Genomic DNA, 15,995 nt, shown 5'->3' with positions numbered 1-15,995 from the left:
TACGTCATTTTATATACATAGCAATGAGTGCCATCGGCACGCCCCACAATAATAAGAAGATGCAGTATTGTAACTTTGTCACATTTTTGTACTCTGACTAATAATAAACGCTTCTGTGAGTAGGAGAGTGCGGTTTATTGAATCACACGATTAATCAAAGCAGGCTGTGCTCGTTTGACAATATAACAATTGCACATCCAACATTATCAATTTATGCACGTCTAATCATGTATACATTTATTTAAAACGAGTTATCTAAAAGTGGGTGTGCCTGCGAATAATTTGATACGCGACTGAAGACTAAAATAAGGCTCAACTCAATTAGTATTTTTAAAACGTATATTTCTTGTACTTGTACAAAATTTATGTCTTAGGCATCTGCAATGGTTACTTCCACTTCAACACCAGGCTCGATATTAATAGAAGTAATTTGCTTCACAATTTCAGACGGAGAATGTAAGTCAATAACCCTCTTGTGAATTCTCATTTGGAATCTATCCCACGACTTGGACCCTTCTCCGCAAGGTGTTTTACGGGTTGTGATACGCAAAATCTTGGTAGGCATTCGAACTGGACCCTTGACACGAAGCTTCTGTTTCTTCGCTGCATCAATTAAGTCCGAGCAAACTTTTTCCAGAGACCTGACATTGCGAGAAGTTAGAGTAATTCGAATGTGGTGAATAGGAGGCGCATCTTGACCCGGTTTTTCGGGGTTTCCTTCTTTAGCAGATGCCTGGAAAACGGAAAGCATGGTTACTTAACCTACAAATTTTATGTACGATTTTAAGAAAAAAATACGTGGCTTAGGTTAGTGTCATACTTACCATGTTTATAATTTCTGGTCGAGATAATCAACTTTTATGAGTTGACCAGCGCTGAACCAGAAAGGCCAAATCAGCGCCCGACGATTTCAAAATGGACGAAAAGAGAGTAAGTCCAAGGGAATTTTGTGCTGTTACGTTAGCGGAAGGATAATTACGCGCGGTTGGTACTACGTGTTTCGCGCGAAATTTAATTAGGACGAAGTTTCAGCTTCACTAACACTGCTTTCAAATGAATTTCCGGCTGAAAAACAGTCATGCCTGCAAAACAGATTGATTAATTTTTCTCAAGGATAAGCACTTTATCACTATGGTGTTACAGTTTATGCCCACCAAAAAGTTGATGACGTCATTTAAAAAAAAACAGTAATATTGCTTTTTTTTTTAGAATTGTTACTCTAAAGAAAGAATGAACTGATTAAAACTTATGTAAAAAGGCAATTTTTTAAAAATTGTTTAATATTTTTCTGACATACAATCTAATGCTAATTGTATTTGGATCGTTTGGGCAGTTTGGGATAGTATATAAAACAAATAATTTGGTAGTTTAGGAAATTATTTGTCCAACAGCAACACAGAGAAACAAAACAAAAAAAAACTTAATAATTGACTTAAAAATTATTTAATAGGGTTGAGGAGCAGTTTCTCATTCTTGAATTTTATTTTTGGAACATCATCTAATAGAAAGCCCTCAGGCCAGTAATTCTTGCCAATTTAGAGGAATTTCAAAACATCAACCAGATTAAGCGGTACCTAATGAGACTTTCATGAGTCACAAAATAAAAATTCAGCGCTGGAGACGCTAATTCAACAATGTTTTGTATTCCATGATATTCTAGGCAAAAAGTAATCAAAAGTCTGAGCAAGTATAATAAAGATTGTATTTTGAAAGTAATACAATTTAGATTTCTATTGTTAATTATTACTAAGATCTACTAGCATAGACATTTTGATAAGACAACAAAGCACTCTAAATCATTGGAAACTCAAAACACTATTTCACATGACAACCTGTAGAAGCAAGAAAGAAAATGACAGTATATTATTAATAAAAAAAGATTTTTACAGTCACCTTTACACAGTTGAAACTAAAACAATAATTGGTTATTTGAAATGTCTTACATAGAAAAAATATATTTTAATTTTGACACAATTTGTACAATCTTGGTTTTCTCTTATATTCTGGCAGACATTTTAAACAACCGCAAACTGATATTAAAAGCTTTGACAGTAAACAAGTTCTTTGTTACACTTTAATTTGCACATAATTACGTAAAAAATCAAATAAATCTAAAAATGAAAACAATAGATAATTAACAATTTTTATTTAGTTCTCTCCAACAAAAAGGTGTTTTATCTATGTATAATAAAATTCTTGTGTTAAGATCTCTGAGATAACTATCAAACACATAAATACTATACTTTAATGTAGGTGGAATATACAATAATAAACTTGAAGAAACCATGTACATCAAACAAATTCTGAGATAAAAAAGTTTCACTTAAGCCCAGAACTCATTTGCAAACATCTGGATACGTTAAAAACTAACTTACTTAATAACTAGTTTGCCAAAGTTATCTGATAAAATGCATAGTGTAAAATATGAAAAAAAAAAAAAACGAAATACAAACTTTGTACTCGGACATACACATAGGGTTGCTTTTATTTTACAATATGTTTTACCTCTAGCGATTGAACAAGTTCACGTTGATATAAGCTGTAATTGACAAAATAAATATTTCTCACACCACCATCATAAAATACTTACAGATTTTACAGTAGACTTAATGAAGTCCTTTTTGTGTGCGAGATCAAAATCTGGATAATGGGCATAAACTTGTTGGCAAACAGTCTTCATAGTGATCTGTTCTAAATTCGCCCCTTCTAAAATTTCCTTGACGTAACTTTTAATTTCGTCATCCTAAAGAAAAAAATACAGAATTTCATATTAAAGTAAACTTGTACAACATACAGTGGGAGGTTGAGCGGTTTTTGCTGCCTTTTTCACTAAAGGCTCGTCTTCAGAAGAACTGCTTGCTGCTTCTTTTTGTTCACTTTCCTCTTCTTCCTCCTCCTCGGAACTCTCTTTCTTTTTCTTTCCTCCTTTAGCGGGTTTTTTCGCTGGTGCCGGTTTTCTACCTCTTTTGCCCGCAGCCTTACCTTTACTTTTATTATTGGCTTTTACAGTCTTCTTACGTTTGCTTTTCGGCTCATCTTGGAACTGAAATAATGAATGGCCGAACGGTTTCGTGAGTAAAAATATAACGAGTATCAAAATGTGGGCCGATTAATTGGTTGTTATCGAAAATTAAAAAAGTAGTAATCATAAAACTGGAAATCAATAAAATCAAACAAACAAATCCCACATCGTTTTGATGTTTGTGCCAAATAATTAATTTACAACGAAAAAAAAATCACGTCCTAGAACGAATATTTAATAAAATATTGTTGTAACTCAAAGACTTACATTTTGTACTAGGGTTACTACTGAAAGTTTGGCCGTCGTCAAAACGTTAAATTGACTAGAAAATTTTGAGAAGGAAAAGAAATGATTATACAATTGATGAAAGATAACAAATCAAATAATAGCTATAAAATACACGGAAAATGAATAAAAATCGAAAGTTAAAAATACCTTGACAAAGAATAAGGTAATATTTACGTGTTACAATATTTGTGTTTTTAAGTTTTAAATTATCAGGTTTTAAAACAAAGTGTAATATTTTGTTGAAATTATTCTAGAAATGAAATAAAGATTCACTGTAAAAATAAAAAGTTTGAATTTTAGGCTCTGTTTTTGAAAGTTTTGTTTGTTTATGGCCATACTAAATTTAAAACTAAAGTGGAAAAAAATGGCATCAATAAAAACAACTATATAATTTAATGCATAACAAACGCAGCTTCCAATTTTTCTTGTCATCTGTTTATCATAATTTTTATCAGTTTTTATAACCCTGTATCCTCACTTTATTACTCACTGAACAAGTCATACTGAAAAATGTATATAATGCATAAGCTTTGTACATAAGCCAGTCCTGTCAAACTATTTCAGACCATCAAAATCTCATAATAAAATTAGATTCTTATTATGATTTCTTTGCAATTGGCAAATTAGTGTCACTATTTCAGTATTCTATTGCACAAAAATTAAATAATGAATGTTGTTAGCAAACATCAATTATTAATAAATAATTAATAAATCTAATCAATGCATATCATTACTTGGTCTTAGTACCCGTAATGATAGAAGTCTTGCCTGAATGCCGGTCATTTCCGGGTCAGTGGTGGGTCATAAAATAAATAAATAAATAGTAACTTACGTCACTATCATCAGAGCTAGCGCTTTCCATTTCGCTAGCGTCTTCATCCTCAGAGTCAACTTTTTTGCGATCAACGCGTTTTCGTTTAGTAACTCTGGGTTTTTCATCACTTCCTTCATCTGAAGGTTCAAAGTCTTCGTCGCTAGCACTGGAACTATCATCTTTAAGATTGGAACGTCTACCTTTGTCTCTACCTGAACGCCCACTATGTTTCTCGTCGCTCGAATAATTATCATGAGACGAATATCCTCTGTTATTGGCTCGTACTGCAGCAGTTCTTTTCGGTCTGCCACCTCCCACTGCTTTGCCAGAATCTTTAGGTTCTAGGAGGAAATCTAGTATCCTTTCAATTATATCATCTTTGGGTCCAGTCTTCTGAAGATCCAACATTTCGCAAACGCTTTTCAAATGTTTAACTTCATATTTGTGCAATGATGCTACTTTTTTAGTATACTCATCGGAGTCTTTTTTGAAGTCGAAGCCATTGAATTTTTTAATATTTTTCTTAATCATTGTGGTTTTCCCAGGAGTTTTAAATAATATTCGGTGAAGTACCTTCATATCGTCATTTTTAAAACGTGAAATTGAAGCATCTACTCGTGGTATGTTGCCCAGGGATGTACCGGACCCGTTAGGAAACTCGATCTAGAATATTTTATTGGATTAATACCGCCACAAAATGTGAGTGTACAATTTACCTCTTTTGGTTCTGGAGGCTCCTCATTGAACCGCTGCACGTTCTTACGTTCTCTTTTACCAGATTTTTCAAGAGGCTGATCAAGTAATGGCACTTCTTTATCTTCGCTGTCACCTTTCTCACTCTTTTCATCATCCTGCTCACTGTTTTCCTCCTCATCTTCCTCCTTGGTCTCCTTGGTCTTGGTTTTCTCTTCTTTCTTATCCGAAGTTGTTACTTCAGTTTTTGCATTTTCTGCTTTATCTGCAGTTGCTTTGCTGCTATCAGGTTTTTTATCTGATTCGTCTGAAGACTCTTTTGGAGCATCTTTAGGCTTGGAATCCTCTTCTTTCTTCTCATCGCTGTTCTCCGCAGGTGCGTCAGTTTTGGCGTCTTGTGAAGAATCCGTATTTTCGGCCTCACTCTTCTCGTTAGACTGCAACATAATGCGACGTATTTAATATTTTTGCAATATTTTCGGTATGATTTTTGTTGTAATTTTCGTTTTCCCGCTTTTTCAAATATCAACATACGCCATATTGAAATTTCTTCCACTAACATGTTGTTTTTTAGGCTAAAATGCCGTGAAAGTAGTAGGAGAAAATTGCGAATTTAACAGTGGGAGTCTGTTACATAATAAAGATTTTATTGGTGATTGAGTAAAAACGAGTACTTACCTCTGAAGAGAGATTTTTGGAAGAATCACCTTCACTAGACATCTTAACTGTCATATACCGCGTCTAGAAATGTCCAATAAGAAGTCACACGCATTGCATAATCAACCAACGCGAATCATGTACATGATGGCCGGTGTACCTAGTCGAAGAATTACATGACTTACTGGGATTTTTCCAAAGTGCGACGCTTCACAAATTTCCAAATAAAAATAGCACAGTGATTTTCACTTGTCTGTGGGCAGAACCAGGGAAGAATTGGGTCTTTGTTTAAGATTTGTCTTTTGTAAAAAGTTTCAAACAATTGCGATTACAAGTTTTTGGCTTGTATCGGATGTGTCTACAGTACCGGCACTACCAACCGAAAAGAATATAATTTCTTAATTCTTGTCGCTAAGCTGTTATTTATACACAATTGTTTTTCTGAAGTAAATACAAACACCCACTTGTGGAAAGATCACGAAAATTAATTGTGGTTAATTCACGGTTCAGTTGTAACTCTCAACACCGATTTTTATTTTTACGTAGTGCTGCTTCACGCCCCATAAAATGAAAAGGTAGATACCTGCACCAATGAGATAGAAAAAGATACCGAACAGTTCCATGTTCTTCTTTCTCGAAAAGTTCGGCAGGTTGGACAAGTGCTGTCACACGTGAAATTATTTAACATTTCGTCACTTTTCATCGACTTAATTAGGATTAAATAGGTATTGTATTCCAGTAAACTAACGTTTTATTAGTTTTTCATCGTCAGAAGTTGTTATAGCGCTGACTGTTTCATGTTTCCGACTTAACCTTAAAACCGTTTCCATATTTCAGGTGAACATGCCTCTTTCCTGTAGATTTTACAGGGAAAAATTCCCTGAGGTTGAAGATGTGGTGATGGTAAACGTACTATCGATTGCCGAAATGGGGGCTTACGTCCGTCTACTAGAATACAATAATACTGAAGGCATGATTTTGCTTTCTGAATTGTCCAGAAGACGTATTCGTTCCATTAATAAATTAATTAGGGTAGGAAAAACAGAACCCGTAGTAGTTATAAGAGTGGACACCGATAAAGGTTACATTGACTTATCTAAACGCCGCGTTAGTGCTGAAGATGTCGAAAAATGCACTGAAAGATTTGCTAAAGCAAAAGCAGTGAATTCAATCCTTAGACACGTTGCTGAATTGCTCAAATTTGAATCAGATGAACAACTGGAGGAGTTATACCAGAAAACTGCGTGGAACTTTGAAGAAAAGTATAAAAAAAGTAAAGCAAGTGCTTATGATTTCTTCAAACAAGCTGTTTTGTAATTATTTGTGTCTTTGTTTTCTTGTAGTTGTTAATTTTGATTTTGTAGGGACCCCAGTATATTGGATGAATGTCAGTTAGATGAGAAAACCAAGGAAGTGTTGTTGAGTAATATCAAGAGAAAATTGACTTCACAGGCAGTTAAAATCAGAGCAGATATTGAGTGTGCCTGTTATGGCTACGAAGGCATTGATGCTGTGAAGACGGCTCTGAAAGCGGGATTATCTCTCTCCAGTGAAGAGTTACCTATTAAAATTAATTTGATCGCACCACCACTTTACGGTAGATATTTATCTAATTTAATTTTTTCTCTATAATTTGCACATATTTTTAGTAATGACTACTTCAACGCCTGAAAAGCAAGACGGTTTAAAAATACTAAATGATGCAATTGAAAAGATTCAGAAAACGATTACAGACTTGGGGGGTGTTTTTAATGTTCAAATGGCGGTAAGTTGTTGCATTTAAAAAAACTTATGTATATTGAATTGTTTTGGCAGCCCAAAGTTGTGACAGCTACAGATGAAGCCGAATTGCAACGACAAATGGAAAGAGCTGAACTTGAAAATGCTGAAGTTGCTGGCGACGACGAGGAGGAAGAAGAAGATGAAGGCCAAGTTTATGAGGAAGATAATGAAGGAAACGAATCTGGACAAGAAGAAGAAAACTAATTATAACCATAATTACAAAAAAGAATTTTAAGATTAAATACAATGTGTATTATAAGTTTTTATATTGAAGTTTGTGGTTTAATTCAATATTTTAAGCCAATAAACAATATAATGATGATTTTCTTTATTAAAAAAAACTAATCTTCAAAGAATTTTGGCAATTCATTACCAAGAACAACTTTACGTTCGATGCCATCTTCTGTAATTATTCCTAGTCTGACGACACCACCAGAGGAACCATCTCTTGACATGGCAAGCGCCAAAGCTGCAAAAAAACGTTAGAATAACGTTAACTTCATTAATAACGCTAAAAACACACCTGATGTAACAAACTTGACGCAGTCATCTTTTGACATGTTGGATTTATAATTGGCATCCACAAAACCGTAGATATAACTAGATCCTGAACCCCCAATTGAAACCTGCTGTCTTACACACATACCACCAATCGGAATGGAATAAACCTGACCACCTTTACGTTTATCCCAACCTGCCACCAAAATACCAGCCATTAAGGAGTCTCTATAGTTGTAACACAGTTCCCGAAAAACGGATGCTCCTGTCTCAACCAACGGTTCTTCTCCAAGCTCCATGCTACAATGCATAATGTCAAAATAGCTCACATAATGATTTAAACATACCCATGGAAATTCAAATGATAAGCCACTATATCTGCTATTGCTTGAGTATCAGCTGCAGATCCTGAACGGCAGCAATAAATGTGACTGGTTACTTTTGTAAGTTTGTCTGTAACACGATTGGCAATGTATGACCTGAAAATAATAAACATAAAAATGGAAAGAAACTTTAGTAATGTTCTACCCAGTGGTGGTTCGAGAATCCGCCCCAATAATCACACCCCCATCAAATTCAGCTGCCATAATAGTGGTCTAAAACAACAAGTCATGAAAGACGCCTAACCTAAAAAAATATTTTGATTATTGAATAAATAGTTACCCCAGTACTATGGGCAGCATTCATCCAGTCACTTTCAGTATTCATGGCTAAATCAGTGATCACTGGAGGCATTTTTTTTTCAAAATAATGCTTCCAACTCAAATCGCAATGACATTCACGAATTTAATTGTTGTCAGCTGTCAACAAGCTGCAAAAGCTGTCAAAAGTCTAGTTACAACAGAGATAACTGGCATAGAAAACCCTACAGTCGGAGACATGACCTACAGTCCGCAAGGAAATTTGTTCGGGATCAACGATTGGTTGATCTCGTAGAAGGGTTGACTCCTGTTCAGCAGCGGTTTTTCGAAAATCAGATTAGGAACGTAAATCGTAAACCAAAAGGCAGGAGTTTTACGTTTGAGGAAAAGGCAGACGCCATTGCCATATGGAAACATGGCCCGAAGACGTACAAACTTCTGTCTAAAATGTTTACGTTGCCGTCTATTGACACTCTGAGGGCAACCCTAAATAGAGTTCCAATAGAACCGGGTATCAACAAACCCATATTCGAAGTTCTCGGAAAGCAAGTACGTCGCAAAATGGACCCCAAGTACAATCTGTGTACTCTCATCTTCGATGAGATGTCCATACAGCCTCACCTTGACTACTTGCCTTGTGAGGACAGAGTTGTGGGTTTTGAAGATGACGGTACAACAAGGACGGAAAAAATTGCAGACCATGTTTGCGTCTTTATGCTTAGAGGAATTTTTGGAAGGTGGAAGCAACCTGTTGCTTTTGCTTTTTGTAAAAGTTCTTTAGCTGCCGTAAACATTGTCCGTTTTTATAAAGAGATTGTGAAAGAAGCAACAGCGATAGGCTTAAACATCATTGCTTCGGTTTGTGATCAAAGCACTACAAACAGTGCCGCAATCGATATACTTTTGCAGGAAACCAGGCGACGTGCTATTTTAGAAAATGAAGAGGAAACTGAAGAGAATGTGATAAAAATTGGTGATCACAAAGTTGTCCCTCTCTTTGATCCTCCTCATCTTCTAAAAAGTATGCGGAACAATCTTCTCACCAAAGATCTGCTTTATGTAGATAAAGCAGGTGTGGAGAGAAGAGCTTCTTGGAGTTTTTTTGAAACGGCATATGGATTAGATCAGACGCTGGGTGACAACCTAAGAATGATGCCAAAGATCACCATAGACCATGTGAAGCCTAACTTAAGAGGCAAAAAAATGAAAGTTCGTTATGCTTCACAGGTCTTTAGCCGTAGTGTTTCTTCTTTCATAAATCTCTGTTCCAGCCGGACATTTGGGGGAATCCTGCCGCCTGATGCTCAATACACTTCCGATTTGTTTATGTTCATGGATTCTGTCTTTGACAGTGTTAATGGAGGATTTGGAGACTGCGGTGGTAAGAACTTACGTAAATTGGTAGGAGTTAAAAATTACCATCACACTTGTTGGCTAGAAGGGAAACGCATGTTCAGCAACATGAGATTTGTACCACGTAAAGCTGGAGACCGAGCAAAACCCCCAGTTTTACAGGGGTGGTATCGTACTTTAAATGGTTTTATGATTATCAAGGAAACTCTAACGAAACTTGGCTATAACTTTTTCCCTGCAAGAGCTTTTAACCAAGATCCGTTGGAAAATTTTTTTGGTCAAATAAGACAATATGGAGGACGATATACAAATCCTACTTGTCGAGCATTCGTGCCATTTTATAAGTCATTGATGATGAAGAATTTTTGCTCCTATCATTCTCGTGGCTCTAATTGTGAACAAGATGAGGACTCATTTGTGATCACAATTCGGGAGTTTCTTGGTCTTCAAATAAATCGGAAGTGTGTCGAAGATCAGTGGAAACCGCCACCAGTTCCTGATACTGTAACGAAGGATAAACTTTATGACCAGAATGTTATAGGCTACATAAGCGGATTTCTAGTCAAACATATGTCAAAAGAACCACTTGGCTGTGAAATCTGTCGATCTAACTTAAAGCACGATGGGGATCCAGATATACAGTATCATGGCTTGGTGGAAAAGAAAGAGTACGATGATAAAAACAGACGGTTACAATATACGAATGTGGGGGTGATTAAAACTCTGATTCAGACTCATAATCACCTGCGCATTCTTTTACCGTCTGCAATTTATCATTCTTCTCTTTCTAGAAGGATTATAAGCCACCTGCGAACTACAATTGATTTTGATTTTCAGGAATGCTTGCATACCGAAGAACTAAAAACTAAACTTTTTCATTTATTTGTAAGAGTGTTTATCTTTGGATACATGAAAAAACTGAGTAATATAGTATTTGGTAGGCAAGAACCGAACAGATCAATTTCGTTGGAGACAGAAATGCAAAAATTATATTTACGTTTTAAAAGAAAATAGAACATTTGTATAATTTTGCATTTTGCAGGTTATTAATCAGCTTTGTTTTGTGCATACCAGAAGAAAATGATGGCTATATGAGGTTAAATATTCGAACATTACCACTGAGATATATTGTACTGTGATACCTAAGGAGGTCGAAATTGCAATCTCCAGATTTTCATTGAGTTGTCTAAATCTTTAACCTATTGTTATGTTATCAAAGTGATTGTATTGTCACATTTCTTAAGGTATGAACAAAAAGTGCAAAGGCAGTTTGCGTTTCTACTGATGGGAGATTAAAAATTAATTTAGTTTTAAAAAGTCTCAGACTTTATTTTGTTATTTTAATGTAGTGGCTATTTTGTTAAGAATATTCTGCTTGCAACAAATACATGTTTTTTACTTGCATTTTAAAAATCTACACACTTTTATTAAGTTGTATATAGGTAATAATTAGGTGTGTATATAGGTATGTACTATTTGTTCTATTATTTTAAATAAAAGTACAAATGTAAGTTATCAGGGCAAGCCAGTTTCATTATCTCGTTTATCATGCGATTTCTGTTCAAAATATTTCTTATGCTGTTTTATTTTGCACTGTTTTCTTTGACTTTTTGGTACTTTTAGAATTTTGTCATATTATGGTATTTTTATTGTTATTTGTAGTAGTATTTTCATTAATTATTTAATGTTACGGTTAAATATATTGTTTGGAAAATATTCCACATTTTTTATTGTACTGTTTGTGTCTGTGTCTTTTTATATGTTGGTTTCAAAGCCTATTTTGGCATTTTGAAACTAACATATAAAAATGCACAAACAATGTTTTCCCTTTAAATATAAAAAAAAATCTATTAGCAAAATTCCCTTTCAAATTTGGCGCCGATTTTAGTTCCGTACCACACCAGTAGAGGCGTTCATTAGGAACAACATACAAGCATTGGAGATCGTATTCTATAGTGAGGGTATTCTATGGATAACTGGTTACAATCATGGTACAATAATATAAGGTATGCTATTGCGCATTTCGTTGTGACGTCAAGCGGTATCGCCGTCCACCGCCAAATTTAAATTTTGTGATGTATGGTATATTCATGTAATATCACTATTTACTTGTTTGCAATAAATACTATTCACTTAATTTTTAATTCTTTATTACCCAATAATCATATACCTTGTTTTAATACACAAATAACATACCATGAGTAAATTCTGAATCAAACAGTCAGAAACCGGCAACGTGCAAGGAAAGGATTACAAAGTGCAACTTTACTATTGTGCCTAATACAGATGACTCAAATTGTGAACAAACAGAACTGACTTTATTTAGAAACGTAAACGTGTTGTAATATCCTGGTGTTAAGGTTAACAGTGAACAATAAAAATGGTGCACTGTGCAGTGTTTGGCTGCTCGAACAGCCAAAGGAAAAAGGAGGATGCGAATGTACACTTTTTTAGGTTCCCGAAGGATCAAAACCTTTGTCAAGAATGGGTATCGTTCTGTAATAGACAAGATACAGTAAATGCCAAAACTGGTAGCAACAATACATATACCTTGATGACAACATCTCTAGCAGTGTTATTTTCAGCGCGTATATGCTCTGTGCATTTTGCTGCAGAAAGTTTGTCGAAGTCAATGCAACACAAACTGTTGGAATACAGCCCTAAGAACAGGAGAAGATTGAAGTCTGATGCCCTTCCAACAGAACGTAGGCCGACAAGTGTAAGCACTACACCCAGTAAAAAAGGTTCTACTCAGGTAGGCACTATTTTGGAAACACCATCCCCAAAAAAGCTACAGAGTCCAAGCAAAAATAGTACGCTTATTAAACACTGTAGAAAAAACATATTTGGGGATGATGTCAGGCCTCTGGTAGAGTGTGATGAAAATTGGGAAGAAAAATATAAAAAAGTAGAAGGGCAACTGCTTCAGTTGCAAGAAAAAAATAAAGCAACTGAAGCTGAGAATGCTTTATTAAAACAACAGGTTAAACAAAAAAATTATGATGCTAAAGTGAGCGAGGCTGTATCTAAGATTTTCACAAAAAGTCAAATCAAAGCCCTCATTACTGGGAAAAGAGTTAAGTGGACAACTAATGATATCTCTGCTGCCATTTCATTGCGTAGCGTTAGCCCTAAAGCATACAGGTATTTAAGAACACAATGCCACTGGCCCCTACCAGGATTGAGTACTCTAAGAAAATGGGCGTCATCTTTCATAATTAATACTGGGCTTCTACACTCTGTGTTATATTTAATGAAAGAGAAGGCGAAAACTTTATCAGAAATGGAACGTTTAACTGTCCTGTCATTCGATGAGATGTTCATTAAAGATGAAATCTGTCTTGATAGATCACTGGAACAAGTGTTTGGGCCTCATAAGACGGTACAGGTCATGATGTGTCGGGGTCTATTTTCCTCTTGGAAGCAGCCCGTGTATTATAACTTTGATGCACCTGTAAACAAAGACGAATTGTTAGATGTTATAAAACAATTATTTGAATGTAAATATATTGTTGTGGCAATTGTTAATGACATGGGACCGAGCAACATGGCTTTTTGGAAAGCAATGGGAATAGATAAGGATCATGTTTCTTTTGTCCACCCCTCTGATCCTGAGAAACTCATTTTTTTGTTTGCAGATGTACCGCACCTTTTAAAATTAATTCGCAATCATTTTTTGGACAAAGGATTTAAACTTTTTGATGAAATGATCACGAAGAATTGCGTAGAGTCTCTGTTAAAAATATCTCAGTCATCAGAATTAAAAATCGCTCATAAAATCAACTCATACCACTTAGATGTAAAGGGCAGCCAAAGGCAAAAAGTCAAACCAGCTGCCCAGTTATTGTCCAACACGGTGTCCAAAGCAATAGAATGGTGTGGTGACAACAAATTAATCCCTGACAAAAACTACAAAAACACGGCGAACTTTATAAAACTTGTAAATGATTGGTTCGACATTTTTAACACAAATATGAAATTTTCCCCACGGTGCAATGCTTTCGGTATTGATTTCCAAGAACAAGTGACAACCATTAACAAAATGACTTCCACCATGGAAAATCTCAGAGTTATCGGTAAAACCAATTTACTGCCCTTTCAAAACGGTATTATAATTAGCAACAAGTCATTATTAGCATTACATCAATATCTGCATAATGCATATAAAATAAATTACATTTTAACACGACGTTTGGACCAAGACATTCTCGAAAATTTTTTCTCCTACATTCGAGGAATGGGAGGAGGAAATGACAATCCCAATCCAATCGATTTCAAGCATAGACTAAAGCGATATATTCTAGGGAAACATTCGTCCGTTGCCATAGCAATCAACACAAATTGCGAAAAAGACAGTGCTGCCTTACTTACCCGAGCAGATGATGATGACGAAGAGATATGTTTAACGGAATCTCTGTTTTCATCGATTATAAATACGCAGTGTATTTATAATGCACCATCAAATGAAAACGAGGAAGGTGATATAGCCAAGTTAGAAATTTTAGATGACTCCAGTGAAGTAAGAGTTCAATTACCAGACAGTCATCTAACTTTAGCGGCACATAAATATGTGGCTGGGTCTGTAGCTCATCGCTTCCGACTAAAATATCCAGGTCTTGGTACCCCTACAGAAAACTTGACTGATACAAGTAAAGACGACTGTGACTGGATTCAATTTCTTTCAAACGGGAAACTATTGATGCCTTGTTCAGATTTGTTAAATACAGCGAAATTGCTGGAAACATTATTCTTAATTTTTCATGGTTCTGATAGTTTAAACAAGGAACCAAATATTTTTAAAAAACTCGCAGAGCAAGTTAAAGAAAACTTACCAAATAGTATCCAAATTCCAGAAGAAGTCTTGCTGTGCTTGGTCCGAACAAGGACATTCATTCGGATAAGAGAAATGAACAAAAAATCATTTTTCAACGACCTACAAAACACAAACAGAAAAAAAATGAAAAAGATTTGTAGTAAAAAATAAACATACTTGCATGGAGATGTTCACTATTGGTCATGAACTACTATTTGTTGATATGTCACTTGTTTGAATTTTATTTCTTGTTCCCATTTATATTAGTATCTTTGAAAGTTTTCTAGTGTTTTTTTAAAGCCATGGTTATCCATACACTTCAACTTCTGGGTTGATGATGTAATATTTCTCATTACAACTCATGAATTTTTGGTGCAATGGAAATCATTACTACAAAATATGTTTATAATAGTTATTTTTGTTTTAAATTTATATTTATATCTATATATATACTTATCTACCATACTACATAGATTTAATGTTACTCTTACATTTACACTTATGCTCCAGAGCTGTTGACTTGTCGAATTTATTGGAGCAGTATACAAGTACAGTTCCCAATTGTTTTATCGCATACAGTAATGTAGTATTATGTTGAGCTTTCATAGTGGATTAGGCCTCCTGGGGATACCACTATAAACAAAAAAAAAAAACGCGCCGTTACTCTACCTCGTATGTGGTGTGGAAAGGAGTATCATGAACGACTCACAATTATTTCAACCTACAAAATAAAACGTTTTAGCAATATCTAAATTAACAAATTGATAGAGACCTACTTATCTTTTAATAAACTGTACGCGTATTTTACAAATAAAGCAGGAACAACTTCCGCACTTCACATGTGAACGTGAATATATTGTATCGTATTCCCGTTCGGCACGTACTCAATAAATAAAATAATTTCACATGTACATGATTAATTAACATTTTCATCGTAAGGCATCATAAAATATAATGAAAAGTGAGGAAATTGTTGTTTGCAACACAAATGGCAACACATTTTAACCTAACTCACATGACAGATTAACTTGACAAGCATCACAGATCTGTCAGAAAACGGGTGTTTGCAAGGTTACGTGACGTCATGCGGTATCGACGCCAACAGGACGAGATTTCGTCGTTCGGAATAGCAAACCATATATATTTTAGCCATGGTTACAATTTCCTAAAAGATCTTACTAAACAGGGTAGCCACTACAGTATTTTCGTAAATTTTTAAACTTAATCAAGGACATTGTTAGTCCAACCCAGGATCCTTTAGTTATCCTCGTGAGTTCACTGGTAACGTAATTAAAGACTAACAAAATTCGTTTGTTTGATTACCAATTTAGCCCGTCAATTTTTGAATGAAGCGCCAGAATTCCCCTCTCCCCCGCGAGCCACGTATGGATTATCCTATTTCTCATAATTTCTTGCTGTCTTGGTTTCATACCC

General features: G+C 35.1%; 5 protein-coding genes and 1 long non-coding RNA gene across 13 annotated transcripts; 2 read left to right on the top strand and 4 right to left on the bottom strand.

Annotated features, from left to right (window-relative positions):
- Window positions 1–370: 370 nt before the first annotated feature.
- LOC135134011 (small ribosomal subunit protein uS10-like) lies at window positions 371–751 on the bottom strand. Its single transcript, XM_064062577.1, has one exon. The coding sequence runs from the start codon at window positions 749–751 to the stop codon at window positions 371–373; it is 381 nt and encodes a 126-aa protein (XP_063918647.1).
- A 676-nt stretch (window positions 752–1,427) lies between these two features.
- LOC135134120 (protein DEK) lies at window positions 1,428–5,843 on the bottom strand. Its single transcript, XM_064062735.1, has 7 exons — window positions 5,660–5,843; window positions 5,496–5,558; window positions 4,841–5,254; window positions 4,143–4,787; window positions 2,795–3,043; window positions 2,591–2,743; window positions 1,428–2,539 (listed from the first exon to the last, which is right to left on the bottom strand). Exons 2-7 carry the CDS (start codon window positions 5,547–5,549, stop codon window positions 2,525–2,527), a joined length of 1,530 nt encoding a protein of 509 aa, XP_063918805.1. The 5' UTR covers window positions 5,550–5,558; window positions 5,660–5,843; the 3' UTR covers window positions 1,428–2,524.
- Window positions 5,844–6,095: 252 nt separating this feature from the next.
- Window positions 6,096–7,578, top strand: Eif2alpha (eukaryotic translation initiation factor 2 subunit alpha). The gene is made up of 5 exons (XM_064062738.1): window positions 6,096–6,199; window positions 6,312–6,787; window positions 6,839–7,071; window positions 7,124–7,239; window positions 7,290–7,578. The coding sequence occupies exons 2-5, from the start codon at window positions 6,318–6,320 to the stop codon at window positions 7,458–7,460; spliced, it is 990 nt and encodes a 329-aa protein (XP_063918808.1). The 5' UTR covers window positions 6,096–6,199; window positions 6,312–6,317; the 3' UTR covers window positions 7,461–7,578.
- Window positions 7,570–8,585, bottom strand: LOC135134124 (proteasome subunit beta type-6-like). The gene is made up of 5 exons (XM_064062739.1): window positions 8,418–8,585; window positions 8,283–8,350; window positions 8,102–8,233; window positions 7,780–8,054; window positions 7,570–7,725 (listed from the first exon to the last, which is right to left on the bottom strand). Exons 1-5 carry the CDS (start codon window positions 8,487–8,489, stop codon window positions 7,598–7,600), a joined length of 675 nt encoding a protein of 224 aa, XP_063918809.1. The 5' UTR covers window positions 8,490–8,585; the 3' UTR covers window positions 7,570–7,597.
- A 47-nt stretch (window positions 8,586–8,632) lies between these two features.
- LOC135134009 (uncharacterized) lies at window positions 8,633–10,887 on the top strand. Its single transcript, XM_064062576.1, has 3 exons — window positions 8,633–9,253; window positions 9,305–10,509; window positions 10,791–10,887. The coding sequence occupies exons 1-3, from the start codon at window positions 8,843–8,845 to the stop codon at window positions 10,885–10,887; spliced, it is 1,713 nt and encodes a 570-aa protein (XP_063918646.1). The 5' UTR covers window positions 8,633–8,842.
- A 994-nt stretch (window positions 10,888–11,881) lies between these two features.
- LOC135134230 (uncharacterized) lies at window positions 11,882–15,717 on the bottom strand. Of its 8 annotated transcripts, none has more exons than XR_010281251.1 (7): window positions 15,577–15,715; window positions 15,231–15,282; window positions 15,053–15,182; window positions 14,739–14,951; window positions 14,581–14,681; window positions 14,120–14,483; window positions 11,882–13,200 (listed from the first exon to the last, which is right to left on the bottom strand). It is a non-coding gene; the product is annotated as an uncharacterized LOC135134230 (long non-coding RNA). The 8 variants fall into 8 exon arrangements; XR_010281253.1 differs by having other exon boundaries at window positions 11,882–12,244; window positions 12,299–13,200; window positions 15,053–15,282; window positions 15,338–15,714; XR_010281249.1 differs by having other exon boundaries at window positions 15,338–15,714.
- Window positions 15,718–15,995: the final 278 nt, after the last annotated feature.

The sequence above is a fragment of the Zophobas morio genome, unplaced genomic scaffold, assembly GCF_036711695.1.
Source record: "Zophobas morio isolate AGI-343-1 ecotype UQ-CSIRO unplaced genomic scaffold, CSIRO_AGI_Zmor_V1 ptg000023l, whole genome shotgun sequence".
Classification (NCBI taxonomy): Eukaryota; Metazoa; Arthropoda; class Insecta; order Coleoptera; family Tenebrionidae; genus Zophobas; species Zophobas morio.
Note: the sequence above shows the minus strand (reverse complement) of the source record. Positions and strands in the feature narration are given on the sequence as shown.

Excerpts from the sequence above, each read along its gene's own strand:
- LOC135134009 (XM_064062576.1), top strand. The coding sequence starts at position 8,843 with ATGTTTACGTTGCCGTCTATTGACACTCTGAGGGCAACCCTAAATAGA. Across the intron at positions 9,254-9,304 it reads GCTTAAACATCATTGCTTCG|GAAACCAGGCGACGTGCTAT; the intron begins GTTTGTGATCAA and ends ATACTTTTGCAG. Across the intron at positions 10,510-10,790 it reads CACCTGCGCATTCTTTTACC|GTTATTAATCAGCTTTGTTT; the intron begins GTCTGCAATTTA and ends TGCATTTTGCAG.
- LOC135134120 (XM_064062735.1), bottom strand. The coding sequence starts at position 5,549 with ATGACAGTTAAGATGTCTAGTGAAGGTGATTCTTCCAAAAATCTCTCT. Across the intron at positions 3,044-4,142 it reads CTAGCTCTGATGATAGTGAC|TTCCAAGATGAGCCGAAAAG; the intron begins GTAAGTTACTAT and ends TCATTATTTCAG. Across the intron at positions 2,744-2,794 it reads AAACCGCTCAACCTCCCACT|GATGACGAAATTAAAAGTTA; the intron begins GTATGTTGTACA and ends TTTTTTCTTTAG.
- LOC135134011 (XM_064062577.1), bottom strand. The coding sequence starts at position 751 with ATGCTTTCCGTTTTCCAGGCATCTGCTAAAGAAGGAAACCCCGAAAAA.
- Eif2alpha (XM_064062738.1), top strand. The coding sequence starts at position 6,318 with ATGCCTCTTTCCTGTAGATTTTACAGGGAAAAATTCCCTGAGGTTGAA. Across the intron at positions 6,788-6,838 it reads TTCTTCAAACAAGCTGTTTT|GGACCCCAGTATATTGGATG; the intron begins GTAATTATTTGT and ends TTGATTTTGTAG. Across the intron at positions 7,240-7,289 it reads TTTTTAATGTTCAAATGGCG|CCCAAAGTTGTGACAGCTAC; the intron begins GTAAGTTGTTGC and ends TTGTTTTGGCAG.
- LOC135134124 (XM_064062739.1), bottom strand. The coding sequence starts at position 8,489 with ATGCCTCCAGTGATCACTGATTTAGCCATGAATACTGAAAGTGACTGG. Across the intron at positions 8,351-8,417 it reads ATGCTGCCCATAGTACTGGG|ACCACTATTATGGCAGCTGA; the intron begins GTAACTATTTAT and ends TTGTTGTTTTAG. Across the intron at positions 7,726-7,779 it reads CGTCAAGTTTGTTACATCAG|CTTTGGCGCTTGCCATGTCA; the intron begins GTGTGTTTTTAG and ends GTTTTTTTGCAG.